Genomic DNA, 18,018 nt, shown 5'->3' with positions numbered 1-18,018 from the left:
CCATGTGGTTATGGCCGTTCTAAGCGGAATTCTTGGCTGTCATGGGCCATAACAATATGGCCTGTTAAATGAGCAGCGCTGGACCAACTTGGAACGGCCCACTTGATGCCTTTAACAATCCGCTTGTAGTGTTATTCAATTGTTTTTATATTAAAAAAATTATTATATACTTGTTGCCAATTTTTCAATACCATAAAATGATTATGCTACTATTTGCTATGGAAATTTAGCCACTTTGAGTTTTCGGCAGTATGCAAATTTAATTATGACATTTACCTAAGTGTGAAAGAAACATTGTAAATTTGAGATGAAAAATATAAAATATGTTACCTTTTAAATAAACAATTATATTTTTTATGTGTAAGGTATGGATTATCTGTTGTGTGGTTGTTAATTTAGTACTTGTTACATATATGATTTTATTATAGTATATTTTTTTATACATATTAATTGTCTTTTAAATCTTGTTATATACATTTTAAAATTAGAATCGAAATTTATTAAGATAAATTTTCAAAATTTTAAGTTTTAAGATTTACTTACGTGTAGTATCTAAAAAAAAAGTTGAATTATTTAAAAAATTAAATAAATTTTTATTTTTTACTACATTCAATACAATTATTATATTTTGTCGTTAATCAAAATGTCATTTATCTATTTATGTCACATATATTAACATATTATAGTGGATAATGACATGACATGTTTATAAGGTACAATAACATAACCACATGATATTTTCATCATTTACATTAACACTATGTGTAATGAGTGACATTCTGATTAAAAATAATTAGTTAATTATTAATCACAAAGATGAATTCAAAATTTTTTTTGAATAGTTTCATAACTAAAATAATAAAAATAATTAAAATTTTTTTTCCGTTCCAAGATCTACTGAGAAAGTACTTAGATTAAATTCAATACAACTTTTCTTAAAAGATTATTAGGTACCATCATTAGTAGAATTATATTGGTTTTGCCAGAACTTGACTCTTATTAGATAATTTCTTGTATTTTAAAATATCTTTTTATTTCTTTCAAAAAAAAATCTTTTCATAACTTATTTATCCAAAAACATGTTAAAAATTACTACTAATTTCTCGTTAACATAAATTAAAATATTAGAATTAAATAAAATATGATATTGCATAGCAAATTATCATATTTAACAACTAACAATTTGACAAATTTCTATTTATTAATTAAAATTAAGTATAAGTATCCACAAACCACATGAAGTTAAATACAAAGACCAAATAATCAAACAATATATCTACAAAATAAATAAAAAAATACTCATAATTTCAAGATATTATTTTCTATTAGAAAGATTCTATTTGGATCCCAAACTATCAATTTAATAAAAAATATATTTAGACATAAAATATTTAAAAACTTAATTTGAATTGAAAATTATTTACAATTGAACAATTGAAGCTTAGGTTTAAAAGAGTGAAAGACATAACTAAGGACCAAGAAAAAAAAAATCACTGCTAGTCTCAAAAGTAAGATTTAAATTTTTAAAAAATAAATATTTTAATATTTATTTTTTTAAATAAAATCTTAAATTATAAAAAAATTTATCTTTCCAGTATTTAAATATTAATATATAAATAATTGTTTGATAAATTTACGTTAATTTGAAATCTTTGATAAGTTAACTATATAAAATTCCAAATAAATAGTATATTTAGTATAGATTTTTAAGAATTGAGTAATGTAATTTGACACTGCTTTTATAAAGTTGAGTCTGCCCAAAATTAATCATAATAACTTACTTGGTTTAAAATAAAAAATATCATTTTTTATGATTATATTAAAAAATATAATTTTTTTTTCAAAACATTCTTTTCTTGTTTTTCTTTGTTTCATTGTCTAACCGAAACATGCCGGCAATAGGTCGGGTGCGACCATCAAGAAAGGGCATTAGGGGAGAGGAAAGAGAAGAAATGAAAGAAATATATATTGAAAAGATAAAAAAAAAAAAAATTCATTTTTTACTTTTCCTTTTAAAAATTTATAACACGTGGCAGTTAAGTGGTATTTTTTTTGGCTATGTTTCACATTTATTTAAAAGCTATGTTGGTAGATTTGGTTTTCAGTATAATGGATTGAGTTTTTTGATATTCAAAATTAAAGTTTGCGTACCACATTAAACTTTTTATAGTATAAATATTACATTAATTATTTTCTTTAAATATAGGAGCAAAATAAGATATTATCTTTATGAACAAATAATACTACTACCATTCAGCTACCTTTAGTGCTGTTATGGAAAGAATAAAATATCCAATTCCTTTTTTTTTTTTTTTTCATTCAACTCTCTTTGGCAAATTTTTTATTGCTTACAAACAAATAGAAGCCATACTTCTATGTGGTTTTGTATGATATCGTCAAACCAATGACGTGCATAGTAGCCAAGTGTTCACATTATTAAGCTTGCATCAGCTGAATCAAATTGATGGGGGAGCAAACGGAGGAATCCTTCAACAGACGCCTGGCCCATAGGAAATGCATGCTTTCAGTGGGGTGGAATGGATCAAAGAATACACGACTCTTTCTATCTTCGCATGGTGCAACATTTTGGGCGCAAGGAAGAATCCTAGCCCCGTTCCTATCAACGCAACAAGAAGTGTTTACATCCTTAAATCCTGCACACAAAATTATACAAATAGAGTTTGTAAGCTATATCAAAACAATAAAAATCAAAGACATAGTTCTCGCTATTTGTGCTCAGTTTTCAAGGATTAGAGAGTTTGATCCAGCTTTATCTTCTTTTACTCAAATTCAGCTTAAAAAATAATCGAGTGGACTTAGCCCGATTCAATTAACTTAAAGAATTTGATTTTAAAATTTAAGTAAAACTTAAATGTCACTTGAGTCGAGTATTATTACAAAATTCAAAATCAACTCAAATCATTGTTTCAACTTGGTTCGACAACGAATGAATTGAGCTTAAATATTGTTAAGAATCAATATAGAATAGCTCTTAAAAGTAACTTAACTTATTTACATTTTTAATAATTTTAAATAATTTTTACTTACCGTATGATACAGGCGACGCATAAACATCTTGAAAAATCTTGTAAAGGTCTCCAAGAACGAACTTTGATCCCGAAAAAGTGGATTGCCACTTTGTTAACGAATTGGAAATGAGTTTATTGTATATCGATATACGCTCATTCACTTCTTCGACACATGATGTTGTGTGATTTTTTGTATTTATATTAAATGGTTGGCACCCTAACGGAGACACGTTGTTCACCAAAAATTTACGAGCACCAAGCTTATATAATCTCTGCATTAAAAACAAACTCACAAGTTTTACATGTGATTTAACATTATGATTCATATTTTAATAATAAAAAATAGTAAAATATCTGACAATTGATTATCTGGAGATACTCTTAAAAGAAAAATTCATAAAATTGTTATGTTCATACTACTTATAAGTAGTTGAATAATTAAAAATTAAATAAAAGAGCATTACTCTTTTAAGAATTTGATGAATACTTTAAAGATTTACCTGCAATTGCTTAAAAAGCTCTTCAACAAGCACTTCGGCATATTTGTCTGGAGAGCTTTTCGACGTTGCAGTTTCATAGGTAAGCCCTAAGTCATTGCTCGCAGTATGGATAAAAAAAACAGACTTGGAGAGGTATTCAGTGAAACTTTCTGTGCTGCCAAATGAGCTCTTCAAATCCTTCAAGGTTGTGTTCTCAAACAAGTCTACTTGTTGGAAGAAGTTGAGCACATTCATATGCTGTATAGTGTAAGAAAATTGGCAAAATACTATACAATTAGTGAACTCATCAAGTGAATATAAGACGATTTGATACTTATTATAAGTATATGGTTAATTTTCACCTAGTAAAAACATTATAATTGAACTCGAGTACTTTTTCTTATCACAAATTTTTTTTAAAGTTATTATAATTGATAGAATCATATTGTTAAGAATAAAATTAGATGTAATTTTAATAAGATGAATAAAATCATCTATAAAATTATATTAAAGTATCAAGATATTTTACCATAGAGCGTCCATTTTCAGAAAGAATCCCAGAAGAACCAGAAGCATAGTTCACGCCAGTTCGAGTTGTTTTCCTATCTGCCTCAGACATACTCAAAATTGGTGGTGGGAATTGAAAACCAGACACCGTAGCTGCATTATTAAATATAGAAAACAACTTAGTTAATGTTACATTTCACGTACAAAGTTTTTGCTACAGTGGATATTTATATAATAAATAATGGAGGTTTATTAGAAAATGGATTATTACCCAATAAATCATTGCTCAGATTAAAAGAAATGGAAGATATGAAGTCAGAAGGAATGAAGAATTCTTTATGCTAGGGTGCATGTTTAAAGACTAAAATTTTAGAAACTTATTCCCAAAACATCGAAATAATATGATATTATTTTAAACTAAGTACTAATATATATATTGAAAATAACAGCAAATGGTGTTAAAGTTTTTGTCATACCAATGAAATCTGCTACGGTTCTACCATTGGTGGCACGACCAGTAGGTTTTCCATCAAAATCAATTCCAAATGGTAGATAATTTGCTACAGCAGAATGAGGCAAAAAATTGTTGTTTCCATCGTCAACGTAGGAGTCTCCAAATACGTAAAGAGCTGGCGAATCAATTTTGATATCTTTCAGGGACAGATATTGCAAAAGAGACTGTTGGTTAATGTTGAATGGTGGTACTTCAAGAACATCTCCAACACCAAGTGAGAATAATTGTAATAAATGAAAGAAGATGAAAACACAAACAGAGATTGAGCAATCAGGCTTAGCCATGATTATAGCTCAAAAGAATGAAAAGAAACAACTTTCCCACTATGGTATTGGAACGAAAGGTTAATTTGTGCTTTGTGTAGATTCATGTGATTTTTTTGGATATTTATATTAATTTTTTTAGTGTTTCGTTATAAATTCCAACTGCATTTGTATAAATTTAGGACTTGATAGCACCTTGAATGTCGGTTAGTTATGAACGGGAAGTGCTAAGGAAGTATAAAACATTTTAACAAATTCAATTATAGTACTACTATTTATTAATATGTTTTCCTTGTGGTGAAATGGATATCAACTAATTAATACCGTTAATTTTTTGTTAACAATTTCAATTCTATATTTTAAAATAGTTAAAAAGGGTAAACGTAACAAATTGTTATTTATAATTTCTTAGTTTTCCAACTAAAAGTTCTAAAAATAGCACAACACTTGAATTGTCATAGAACGACAATCATGGAATTAAATATGTACTGCAGTTAAGCATTGTGTTATGGCATAGAAAATGAGCTTGCGTCGTATTAAAAGAGTGAGAATTTATGTCACTTTTACAATCCCACCCAAAAAAAATTATAACATAAAGATTATCATATTTAACCAATAGAATGGTATATGAAATATGTCATAAAATTGTAACTTAAGATTATGAATGGGACAAACATATAGCTAGAGCACTAATAAAGTTATATTCCTTCTCTTATACATGATTTAAATTTTCGATCTTGTTTGGTCAGATTGGGCTAATAAGTTTGGGGAGAGAGAGGAAGAGGAAAGGACTTAGCAGAGGAGGAGTGGCAAGGAAGAATTTTTATTTTTAATTTTTTTTGTGTATTTTGTTTTTGAAAAAGAATTTATTTGTTACAAAAATTTTTTTCTGTTTAAAAAAATTTATGCCATGTGATAAGTACATGTGTGTTACATGATATATTATCCATGTTTACAAGTTGAAATGGTCTTCATTAGATGTGATTTTTTTTTGGGTGATATTTTTCATTTTGATTAATTAGAAATTATGCAACTATTTTTCTTAAAAGTATTATATATACTATAATAAAGTGATAAATGAAATTAAAATTTGGGTACCACAATGAATTTCCCTTTTTTTTTTTTACTATAAATATCATTTTAAACATTTTCCCAAATATCCTTGTAGGCAATGCTTTTTGCTTTTTGGAAAGGTGCAGACATATAATGCTACAACCAATCTACTACCATTAGTACTTGTATGGAAACAAAAAAAAAAAAAAAAAACTCGAATTCCTTTTGCTTATTCTACTCTCTCATTTGTCATTAGTTTTATCATTTACAAATGAATAAGATTTCTCTTTTGCCTGGGGGTTAAGACTTCAGCATTTGGAAATTGTTCCAAGTGGTTACTTGTGGAGCCTAATTAGTTTTCTTTTGTCTTCATCCTAAACATAGAAAGGGCATAAATGTTGTAAGTAATTTTTAAATGCGACACTTTCTTCTTTTTTTTTAATAATTTAGAATTTTTTTATAATATGATGTCTATTACATAGTATAAATTATGTTTTTATATTTTAATACCAATAATGTGTGTTATAATTTCATATTAAATTACTTTATCTTCTTTTACTCAGATTTGGCTTAAAAAATAATTGACTGGACTTAGCCCGATTCAATTAACTTAAAGAATCTGATTTTAAAATTCAAATAAAACTTAAATGTCACTTGAGTCGAGTATTATTACAAAATTCGAAGTCGACTCAAATTATTAGTTCAACTTGGTTCGACAACGAATGAATTAAGATTAAGTATTGTTAAGAATTAAGATAGAATAACTCTTGAAAGTAACTTAACTCATTTACATTTTTAATCATTTTAATTAATTTTTATTTACCGTATGATGCAGTTGATGCATAGACATCTTGAAAAATCTTGTAAAGGTCTTCAAGAACAAACTTAGATCCCGAAAGAGTAGATTGCCACTTCGTTAATGAATTGGAAAGAAACTTGTTGTATATAATTATACGTTCATTTACTTCTTCGACATATGATGTTGTGTGGTTCTTTGTATTTATGTTAAATGGTTGGCACCCTAATGGAGACACGTTGTTTACCAAAATTTTACAAGCACCAAGCTTATATAATCTCTGCATTAAAAACAAATTCACAAATTTTACATGTGATTTAACGTTATGATTCACATTTTAATAATAAAAAAGAGTAAAGTAATCGAAAATTTGATTATCTGGAGATACTTTAAAAAAATAATTCATAAAATTGTTATGTTCATACTATTTTTGAGTAGTTGAATAATTAAAAATTAAATAAAAGAGCATTACTCTTTTAAGAATTTGATAAATACTTTCAATATTTACCTGCAATTGCTTAAAAAGCTCTTCAACAAGCACTTCGGAATATTTATCTGGAGAGTCTTTCGATGCTGTAGTTTCATATGTAAACCCTAAGTCATTGCTCGCAGTATGGATGAAAAAAACAGACTTGGAGAGGTATTCAGTGAAACTTTCTGTGCTGCTAAATGAACTCTTCAAATCCTTCAAGGTTGCGTTCTCAAACAAGTCTACTTGTTGGAAGAAGTTGAGCACATTCATATGCTATATGGTGTAGGAAAATTTGCAAAATGCTACATAGTTAGTGAACTCATCAAGTGAATATAGGATGATTTGATACTTATTATAAGCATATGATTAATTTTCACCTAGTAAAAACATTTTAATTGATTTTGAGTTGTTTTTTTATCATAAATTTTCTTAAACCTATTATAATTGATAGAATCATATTGTCAAGACTAAAATTAGATGCAATTTTAACAAGATAAATAAAGCCATCTATAAAATTATATTAATGTATCAAGGAATTTTACCATAGAGCGTCTATTTTCAGAAAGAATCCCAGAGGAACCAGAGGCATAGTTCACATCAGTCCGAGTTGATTTCCTGTTTGCCTCAGACAAACCCAAAATTGGTGGTGGGTATTGAAAACCACCCACTGTAGCTGCATTATTAAATATAGAAAACAATTTAGTTAATGTTACATTTCGCATCCAAAGTTTTTGCTACAGTGGATAGTTATATAATAAATAATGGAGGTTTATTAGAAAATGGATTATTAGCCAATAAATCATTGCTCAAATTAAAAGCAACGCAAGATATGAAGTCAAAAGGACTGAAGAATTCTCTATGCTAGGGTGCATGTTTAAAGAATAAAATTTTAGAAACTTATTCCCAAAACATTGAAATATTAAAATGATCAAAGTAATAAGTACATTTAAATGTGATGTTCTCGAAATGATATTTAAGTTAGAAGAACTTATCTAATAATAAGAGTATAAAACCCTGGAATATTTTTGGCTCAATAATTAGTGTTCGATCTCTTTATTCTCATTTTTCAAATTTAAAAAAGAAAATAATATAATATTATTTTAAACTATGTACTAATTATATATTGAAAATAACAGTAAATGGTCATAGAGTTTTTGTCATACCAATGAAATCTACTACGGGTCTACCATTGGTGGCACGACCAGTAGGTTTTCCATCAAAATCAATTCCAAATGGTAGATAATTTGCTACAGCAGAATGGGGCAAAAAATTGTTGTTCCCATTGTCCACGTAGGAGTCTCCAAATACATAAAGGGCTGGCAAATCAATTTTTGATATCCCCAAGGGACAGATATTGCAAAAGAGACGGTTGGTTAATGTTGAATGGTGGTGCTTCAAGAACATCTCCAACACCATATGAGAATACTTGCAATAAATGAAAGAAGATGAAAACACAAACAGAGATACGGCAACCAAGCTTAGCCATGATTGTAGCTCAAAACTATGAAAAGAAACAAGTTTCCCACTTTGATATGTTGAAATGATAGGTTAACTTGAGTTTTGTGGAGATTTATGTGAATTTTTGGGATATTTATATTAAATTTTTCTAGTGTTCTCTTATAAATTCCAACCGGGATTTATAAATTTGGGACTTGATAACATCTCGAACGTGAGCTAGTTATGACCTGGAAGTGCTAAACAAATATAAAACATTTTAACAAATTAAATTATAGTATTTTTATTTATTAATATGTTTTCATTATGGTGAATTAGATATCAACTAATATCGTTATTTTTTTTAAATAATTTTTTTTTTAAAAAATTTGAAGATAGTTAAAAACAGTAAACGAAACAACCTGTTATTTTAACTTCTTAATCTCCCAATTAAAATTTCTAAAAATAGTACAACACTTGGGTTGTCATATTAGGGCAAGCATGAAATTAAATATATTTTAATGTTAAGCATTGTGTTATGACATAAAAAATGAGCTTGCGTTGTATTAAAAGAGTGTGAGTTTATGTCACTTTTACAGTCCCGCCCCAAAAAAGAAATTATAACATAAAGTTTATCAGACTTAAGCAATAAAAAGGGTGTTTGAAATATGTCATAAAATTATAAAAAGGGTGTTTGGTCAGATTAGGCTAGTGGTTGGTTAGGTTGGGCTAATAGGTGGGGGGAGGGAGGGAGGGAGAGGAGAGTGATGGCAAGGAAGAATTTTTATTTTTAAAATTTTTTTGTGTATTTTGTTTTTGAAGAAAAAGAAAATTTTATTTGTTAAAAAAACTTGTTTTTTTTTTCTTAAAAAAATTTATTAGACGATATTATCTATGTTTGTAAGTTGAAATGATCTCATCAGATGTAATTTTTTTTTGTGACGTTTTTCATTTTGATTAATTAAAAATTATACAATTATTTTTTTAACAGTATTATATACTATGATAAAGTGCAAAATAAAATTAAACTTTAGGTATCACAATGAATTTTCTTTTATTTAGTATAAGTATCATTTTCCCCAGTATACGTGCCAAATAGGACATTATCCTTGTAGACATGTAATGCTACAACCAATCTACTACCATTAGTGCCTGTATTTAAATCCAAAAAAAAAAAATAAAAACTCCTTTTGCTTTATTCTACTATTATTTGCCATTATTTTTATCATTTACTAATGAATAAGATTTCTCATTTGCTTGGAGTTTAGTCTTTAGCACAAGGAAATTGTTCCAATCCGTTACTCGTGGAGCCCGACTAGTTTACTTTTGTCTTCTATCCTCAAAATCGAAAAGGTACAAATATTGTAAGTAATTTGTAAATGCGACATTTTTCTTTCTTGAGTAGTTTAGAAAATTTTAAAATATTATACCAATTATATAGTATTAATTATTTTTTGATAATTAATACCAATATTGTGCGTAATAATTTCATATTAAATTACTTAATTGAGTTGTTAACAACTTTTCATCAAGTCTTGCACCGACTAAAAAAAAGGAACAAAACAGTATTCACTTCAATAAACACAAAAATGAAGAAATTAATATCAACATAAGTTTCTGCTTTCTTAGGTAGCATTGACATTTGTGCTTTATGCCCCTTTGGTCTATTGCTTTGTGCTGCATGTTTTGTTGAGCTTCTCTTCAGAGGGAGACATGAGATGAAAGAACGAACGGAGTACCTAGTTAGAGAAAAGAGAAGCACACAGAAAGAATAATAACAGAGCATGCTCTTTACACAGCAGCGCCAAGCAACAAAACCATGAACAACAACAGCAACATCAGCCACGGAGAAGACGATCAGCGTAAGAAAGAAAGCCTTGATTCCAGATTCAACCAAACCCTCAGAAATGTTCAAGGGTACCTCGTTTCACTATTCCAATTTCCATAACTTTTCTCTCTCTCTCTTTTTTTTCATTGTTGAATCTGGATTCTTGTACTCGTGTTTGTTATTGGATTTAGATACCCATTAGAGAATTATCTTCGGATCTTTGAAATTTCACTCCCAATTCTCAAGTCGTGTGGAAGAATTTTCCTTTTCAGTGGGGAAACTGTGATTTGCTAAAATTGTTCATTCTGTTTATTGGCTGTAAAATGTTGCGGTTTTCACTTGGATTTAAAGACCCTTTTGGGAATTAAAGTCAGATCTCTCAAGTTCTGTTTAGTGACAAAATCTCTGTTTCTGTTTCATATGGTAGATGATTCTTTTGGCTTAGATTATAGTAGCATTTAATTTTTTTCCTGAAAATGTCATTTATGTAGGGTTTCTTGATCTTGGTGTATGCTGTAATTTGATTATGGCATTATGGTCAGACAAGTGTAGGAATCAGAGCGATTTAAAATAGGTTATTTCTTTTCATTTAGCTTGGTTTTTCCTGATCATAAAAAGGATGGTTCATTGCCATGGGAAGTTCATAGATATCATAGAACAAAAATGTATATGTTTTGGATATTCGGACTAATGATAACATGGCTGAGCTCGGATTTCTTAATGCAAATTGGTTGAAGATTAATGCTAATATGAGTCGCAATGCTGGATTTCTTAATTCAAATCACTCTTCGAGTGTTCAGAGGTCAAATAAAAAATTTTCCTCTTCAGTGGAGTTCCCATGTCTTGTTATGTCATCTTTATTACCTTGTCAATGTAGCTTTTGTGAGAATTAGGAAATTCGTTGTGGTTTCTACTTTTATTCTGAATATAAATGCAAATACTGCATTCACCATTATTGTCAATTTAGAAAATACCTTTATCTTAGAGTACATGCTAATAAATTGTGTAACTATTCCTCTATGGTGTCCATGGAGTGTTCAGCCCTTGTCTCTGTTTCATGCACTTGCTTCTCTCACAATTGCTGCTTTAGATACAAATAATAATTTTCTTTTATGCCTGTTATTAAGGTTGCTTAAGGGTCGTAGTATTCCTGGTAAAGTATTATTGACCAGGAGGCCGGATCCACTCGATGATTCAGGCTTTCAACGATCTCCCAGTTACCAAAGAAGCTTCTCACAGAACGACGCTGGTACAAGTGATGATATGGACAAGTCCATGGAGGTGATGTTGAGAGTGAACATCTATTATGTCTATGAATAATTCTATTACTAGTGTGACTTTTAGAGTTCTTTAAAAGTCAGTAATATTATTAACTGAAATATTTTCCTTTCATGTAGGGAGGAAATACAAATAACTCAGCTAGTCATACAACTGTTAATAAGTTAAGATCTTCGACCTCAAACATTGAGACTGTTGCCAAAGAAGTCCCAAAGCCTGCAGTGGGCGCAAGAGCTACTGATTCTGCAAGGGTTATGAAGTTCACTAAAGAGCTCTCAGGGCAGATGGTCATATTAGGTACCTTGTCTACTTTGTTGCTTCCAGAAAGCTTGATCTGTTTATTAGAGCCTGTTTAATGCCACCCAAACCCCTTGGTTCTGTCCTCGGTAGCTATGATAAAAGTATGAAAGTTGAGTTAGTCGGTTGGTATATGTTTGTTATCACTGCTATGAAGGAAACAGTTTTGGCATTATGCTTTTAAAAGGGTGTTTCTGTTTTGAAGTGTTGCCAAGGATGAAGATAGTGGAATTGTGAAGCATTTAGAATTGTTCTAGTTTGTGGAGGAATATTAGAGCGGAATGGAACTTCTTACACCATACTATTCAGATTAAAGATTGTGTGTGGGGAGTGTGGGCTTAAAATGTATTCACCTTGGAATTTTTCTTTTTCTGATGATAGAAGTGCAAAAGCAGTGCATTATTTGATTTGGTACAATGGAAAATGAGATTTAGAAGTGCAATAATGGGAGTGTGGCCATATGCTGGTAGCCAAAAGCTGCTGGCTATGAATATAGTTGTTATAAAGGGCCCTTCTGGTATTAGGCTTAGGTAGTGCCAGAGCTAAATGAATGGGATGAGTAAAGAGGGTAGAGAGGAGGATTAGGGCAGACGTTGAAGTGCTGAATGTTGTGGCAGTTAACTTTTGTTTGATTCTAGCGTCCTTTATAGAGTCTCTCATTGTTTAAGAACCAAATTTAAATTGACAATTCTCAGTTGAAAATTATCAATCTCACTTTAAAATTCAATTGGGGTTTATTCTAATATACTTTTATAGGTATGTTCTTATTAATTGTTTGAAATTATAGAGCATCTTACATCAAACTTATATATCTTGTTAGTTCAAAGTATTAGGGTTCTCCACTTGAACTCATCTAATATTAAAACTTTTAATCAATTTTCTAATAACATTTTACTGACGAATATGATTGGCTGTTACGATAAGTACTGTGACAAAAGGTAAGTGTGACTTCATGTGTGGAGTACAATACTTGAGAGACACTCATATGCTCCAGAGAAAAGTTAAGGAAAGAACCTTTTACCAATCCCTTACCTTAGCCTACCGAGTCGAAACTCTCTACAGTTACCACTATTCGAGTTTAAGTCCACTTGTTTGATCACATCTTAACTCCAAAATGTAATATTGTGAGACATACTACAAGGTATCTTTAGGAACAAGAGCAAAACTGGTAAAGATAGAATGACCGAAAACAAGCACCTGTAATTATCAATTTTCTTGGACTTTTTGTTGATGGCTTAACTTATTTTTTATGCTATGCATTCATAGTTTGGCAAATTTGAAGTAATACATTGGTCTTAGTCAACATCTAATGGGTGATGTCATATCCGGAAAAAGATTCTCTTGGGATTTGAGAGGACTAGGTGTTGGTGATGGACATTGTGTATAATTTTGGTATTCTTTGGTTCTACTCATCTGTATCCCCTGCTTTGCTTGCCTATCTTCAATTTTCTTGCTGTGATGTGAGGTTGATTTGTTGTAAATTTTGTAACTTTTACTTTTATCTTTGAATGCTCACCTTTTCTATCTTATTAGCAAGAAACAATGGCATGGCATCTTCATTCTGCTATGATGTGTAGGGCCATAGTCATTCTGGTCTTTTGTATGATATATGCAGTTTATCTGTATTAGCAAACATTTTCATTTGGCAATCACTGCCTCTTTCTTGATGTGATGGATAACCTAGACTTTTGCCATTCCTTTGCTTTTTATTAATAATATCATGGTTTTAATTTGATTATAATGTCGTTGTGCAGAGAGATTACGTGAGTTGGCTTGGAGTGGTGTTCCACCTTACATGCGTCCAAATGTATGGAGACTTCTGCTGGTAAGCTTGATGCTACTTAACTATCAGTTTTAGGCATCAGGATGTCTGGAACTGTATGAACCAATTTGTTCTTTTTATGGCTACAAAGGTTGCTATTTCTGATCTTGTTTCCATTAGAATCAGAATGGTACCAATAATTTTCTGTCAATTGCTGCCACCTTTAGCTTCATCCGTTGGGAATCCTCTGAATAAAATATTCCTGTATATTTTACAGGATTGAGCTTTTAAAGCTTTAGAATGTGTTAAGTGCTGCATTCCTAGTGTGTTGCTTCTGTAAAATGATGCCAAGGCAGCAGGCTTATCTTTTAGCGTCAGATGTATCTCTTTTAGGTGGTATTGGTTTTAGTTTGTTACAAATGGAATTTGTCTTGAGGGGCTTGGCTTTTTCTTTGTTGTTTGGTCTTGCTGACTTCTATTCCAATTACTGGGAAAAACGAGGCCAATTTTTAGAGCATGCATGGAAGAATCTACATGTCTCGTTTATGATATCCAGGCTAAACTAATGTGCATTAGATATAGGTTGTCTTTTTGGAATAAATTTGGTAGCTGGTTTGAAATTAAAGTATGAACTGACAACAGGGATATGCACCACCTAATTCAGATAGAAGGGAGGGAGTTCTAAGGAGGAAACGTCTTGAGTATCTTGATTGTGTTGCTCAATTTTATGACATTCCGGACACGGAACGGTCCGATGATGAGATCAATATGCTTCGCCAGGTATCTTTAGCCCTTACTAAATCCCTGAACTTGATTATCTGCCTTCTGTGCCCCATTATTAACAGTTGTCTTTATTCTGTTTGTTAGATTGCTGTTGATTGTCCAAGAACTGTACCTGATGTTGCTTTCTTTCAGCAAGCACAAGTTCAAAAATCCTTGGAGCGCATTCTTTATACATGGTAAGATACTATTTGAATTGGTGAATCCACATTTATCAATGGCTTTCTTCGAGTATGTAATGTTAGCAGTTAAGTAGAAGTTGGATGATTGAAAGGCCTCTGCAAATATAATTATCAAACTGAATCTAAAGGGGAGGACTTTGATATTTTGTTAGAACATATGTCTACTGATTAAGTACCCAATCATTTCTGTTGTTGCTTCTTCCCCTGTTTATTGCATTGCAATGTCTCCTAGGATGGTTTGGCAAGTTGCCTCTGAACTGTGCTTAATAGGCTGGGAAAAGAGGGTCTAGCTTTGAAATCTGATACTACTTAAACCTGGTTTTTGTGCTTGAGTTTGAAATTCTGGTTCTTAAAATCAGGATGCTAACTAAGATAATTTGGGTCCTCAGCAATCAGCATTGGTTGTTAAACTTTAAGATCCTAAAAATAAATGTCAAATTTTTGGTTGGGGGCAGCTACCAACAATGGCCTGAATGAGAATTTTAACATTCTATCAACTATTAAAAACAATCATCCAATCTTTCTGATTGGATAATTTTTCCATTTTTTTTTAGCGTCTTCATCTTTCTCTCTTCTTTCTTCTTCCTTAGGATCTTTGCTTTGCTTCAGATTTGGTCAAAACCTCTTTTCTGATTTTTTTTTTATTCCTTCTACATCTTCTCTCTCTCTATCTTCTGGTAAATTTTTAATGTTATAGTGGGCCTCTGAACAGTATACATAACAAAGTTCTCTTAATATTGTTATGCTCTGTCATTTGATTCTTTATGATTTGTGGACATGATTTTCTGTGTATCATACTGCAATGACTTCGTGATTGCTGATATTTTGGAGAGCTTAGATATCATGTGATATTATATTATTGCCGCAGAGCTTAAAAGCCTGTTCACTTTCCTTTTTTCTTAATAATTTGTGTTTAAATTCCATATTTTGTGTGATTGTTGATGATTATTAATTTTTAGATGGACCTATAAAATTGTGCTGTTTAAGATGCTGTCAGTTCTCATGTGTTTTTTGGGTTAATCGATATTTTCTTCCAACTTCATGTACAGGGCTATTCGGCATCCTGCAAGTGGATATGTGCAGGGGATAAATGATCTTGTCACACCCTTTCTAGTTGTCTTCTTATCAGAGTACTTAGAAGGAAGCATAGATAGTTGGTCAATTTCTGATTTATCGTCAGAGAACATATCCAACATAGAAGCTGATTGCTATTGGTGCTTGTCAAAGTTGCTTGATGGCATGCAAGACCATTACACATTTGCTCAACCAGGAATCCAGAGGCTTGTATTTAAGCTGAAGGAATTGGTTAGGCGTATTGATGGTAAACTCTTTCAGGGCATTCAGTTCTCCCCCTAGCATTCCTTTTTATTCATGAACCCAACCATCTTTTGCTTTATGAAAAAAATTTCAGGCTTCAATTATAGTGCAGATTTTTTTGTAATGGTCTAACGATAGAAAGAAGTTGCATGTGCCTGTGTAGGCACACCCTTTTCATAATGTTACAGAGAAAGGAAAGATGTCTTTTAATTTATGTGTGCATGGGTACTTACTTTATTGTAATGGTTATTGAGAAAGGAAAGAGGTATGTGTGTGTCTGTCTGTCTTTGTGGACAATGTGTAATAATGCTTCTATGTAATTTGTGCATGTAATTCTTTTTATTGACTTAAAAGTTTGTTTATGTTTTTTATGTTCTAATTTAGTCACTTTGTCATATTAACCACATCCTTCTGTTAACTTGTACCAGAACCTGTTTCCAAACATATGGAGGACCAAGGCCTTGAATTTCTTCAATTTGCTTTTCGCTGGTTCAACTGTCTACTGATACGTGAGGTTTAATCCCACTATTCACATCCATTCATTAAACTGTTTAATATCCCAAAATTTCAGAAGTTTTTATGTTTGATTGACAAACTGGTCCAACTTTTAATTTTCTTCTGGCTCTAGTAGATTTTATTTGTTTATTGTTGTTATTTTTTGTTTAACAGATCCCTTTTCATCTGGTAACCCGTCTATGGGACACCTATCTTGCTGAAGGAGATGCGCTGCCTGATTTCCTTGTGTACATATTTGCCAGTTTTCTTTTAACGGTGAGGAGTGCTTTAACTTCCTTGATGCTGATGTAATTTACTTGTGTCCATCTTTGACTGTATTTTTGCAATCTTAAAGAGATGGGTCATGATAATTGTTCAAATAAAAAGGTTTGTGTCTGTGTGTGTTTTATCCATCTTCTTTTCTGCTTCACATCTGTTTTTTAATATTTAAAAGTAAAAGAATGACTATTTCTTTGGTCCAAAACAAAATGACTACCACCTCTGAAGAGCTTCTATTCTTACAACTTTCACTCATATGCATAAGAGCTTGTATTCTCAAATTTACATTTTTAAATGGATTAATTGATGTTTTCCTGGATTGTTGTGAGTGCCTGCTTACTCATATTGTTTCTGTTAAGGTGTTTTCTCCCACATTGAACTTGCACTTCTGCATGGTTCATAAGAAACACCCCTCTCCTTTTTCCTTTTCTTCTTTTGTTCCTTAAATTTTCTTTTCACTGTTTCCTTTATTTTCCAATAACCTTTAGAAAGTTTATTTGATTTCTTCATGGACTCTGCTGATGAGCTTTGCTGCTGTGGTTTGTAAACATTCAACAGATAAAAAATTTTGTTAAGTAATTAATGCTATTTGTATATTGAATGCCTCTGCAACATTTTTTTTCCTTTTTGATTGATCGTAATCTTGATGAATCTTGCAAAGCTAAACGATGAAAGGTTTGGTCTATATTTTCAGTGGTCAGATAAACTTCAGAAGCTTGACTTCCAAGAGTTGGTGATGTTCCTTCAACACCTTCCAACTCACAACTGGACATATCAAGAGCTTGAAATGGTACTGTCTACGGCATACATGTGGCACAGTATGTTTAACAGCTCTCCCAGCCACTTGGCTAGCTGATTGGAAATCTTATGTTTACTATTTATATTGACCAGTTACCTCTCTTTTCCCCTTAGATTCTATTTGTTCCCTTATCAAAGTGTTTTAGAGAGCAATGCGTATTATTTTCTTTTCTAGAGGCCAAGAAATGTTCCTTTTGTGTATTGTGGCATGTAATTTCACATATTTGTAATACCAAGCATGCCTTTGTACATTTACCATGAACATAAGAAACAACATTTCCTTGTATAACAAATTTTGAATTTCATCAACAGAGCTCTGAAAGAATGTTTTGCTTTTATATTGATCACGTACGTTTTAGCCAATCCATCTTGGTATCCTACAGACAGGTTTATAATTCATTGTCATCTGTGTTAAAGGAGGGTTCATGAGCTCATTTCAGATCCCAGTTGTCAAT

The 18,018-nt window shown here is 31.0% G+C and overlaps 2 protein-coding genes and 1 pseudogene across 3 annotated transcripts; 1 reads left to right on the top strand and 2 right to left on the bottom strand.

The window, feature by feature from the left end:
- Positions 1–2,436: 2,436 nt before the first annotated feature.
- Positions 2,437–4,813, bottom strand: LOC18602413 (GDSL esterase/lipase 7-like). The gene is made up of 5 exons (XM_018118830.2): positions 4,492–4,813; positions 4,038–4,168; positions 3,530–3,766; positions 3,049–3,301; positions 2,437–2,654 (listed from the first exon to the last, which is right to left on the bottom strand). The coding sequence occupies exons 1-5, from the start codon at positions 4,811–4,813 to the stop codon at positions 2,437–2,439; spliced, it is 1,161 nt and encodes a 386-aa protein (XP_017974319.1).
- Positions 4,814–6,660: 1,847 nt separating this feature from the next.
- LOC108661616 (GDSL esterase/lipase 7-like) lies at positions 6,661–8,599 on the bottom strand (annotated as a pseudogene).
- A 1,531-nt stretch (positions 8,600–10,130) lies between these two features.
- LOC18602412 (Ypt/Rab-GAP domain of gyp1p superfamily protein) lies at positions 10,131–17,901 on the top strand. Of its 2 annotated transcripts, none has more exons than XR_001927708.2 (10): positions 10,131–10,464; positions 11,503–11,656; positions 11,773–11,950; positions 13,705–13,775; positions 14,355–14,492; positions 14,580–14,671; positions 15,724–15,995; positions 16,420–16,500; positions 16,661–16,762; positions 17,460–17,676. XR_001927708.2 is itself a non-coding variant. In XM_007033772.3 (10 exons), the coding sequence occupies exons 1-10, from the start codon at positions 10,367–10,369 to the stop codon at positions 17,619–17,621; spliced, it is 1,353 nt and encodes a 450-aa protein (XP_007033834.2). In that variant the 5' UTR covers positions 10,134–10,366; the 3' UTR covers positions 17,622–17,901. The 2 variants fall into 2 exon arrangements, 1 of the variants encoding a protein (XP_007033834.2); XM_007033772.3 differs by having other exon boundaries at positions 10,134–10,464; positions 16,420–16,505; positions 17,460–17,901.
- The last annotated feature ends 117 nt before the right edge of the window (positions 17,902–18,018 follow it).

This window comes from Theobroma cacao, chromosome 4, assembly GCF_053813885.1.
Source record: "Theobroma cacao isolate CCN51 chromosome 4, ASM5381388v1, whole genome shotgun sequence".
NCBI classification, from domain to species: domain Eukaryota; kingdom Viridiplantae; phylum Streptophyta; class Magnoliopsida; order Malvales; family Malvaceae; genus Theobroma; species Theobroma cacao.
The sequence above is the reverse complement of the archived record's forward strand: the minus strand, read 5'-3'. Positions and strand labels throughout refer to the sequence as shown.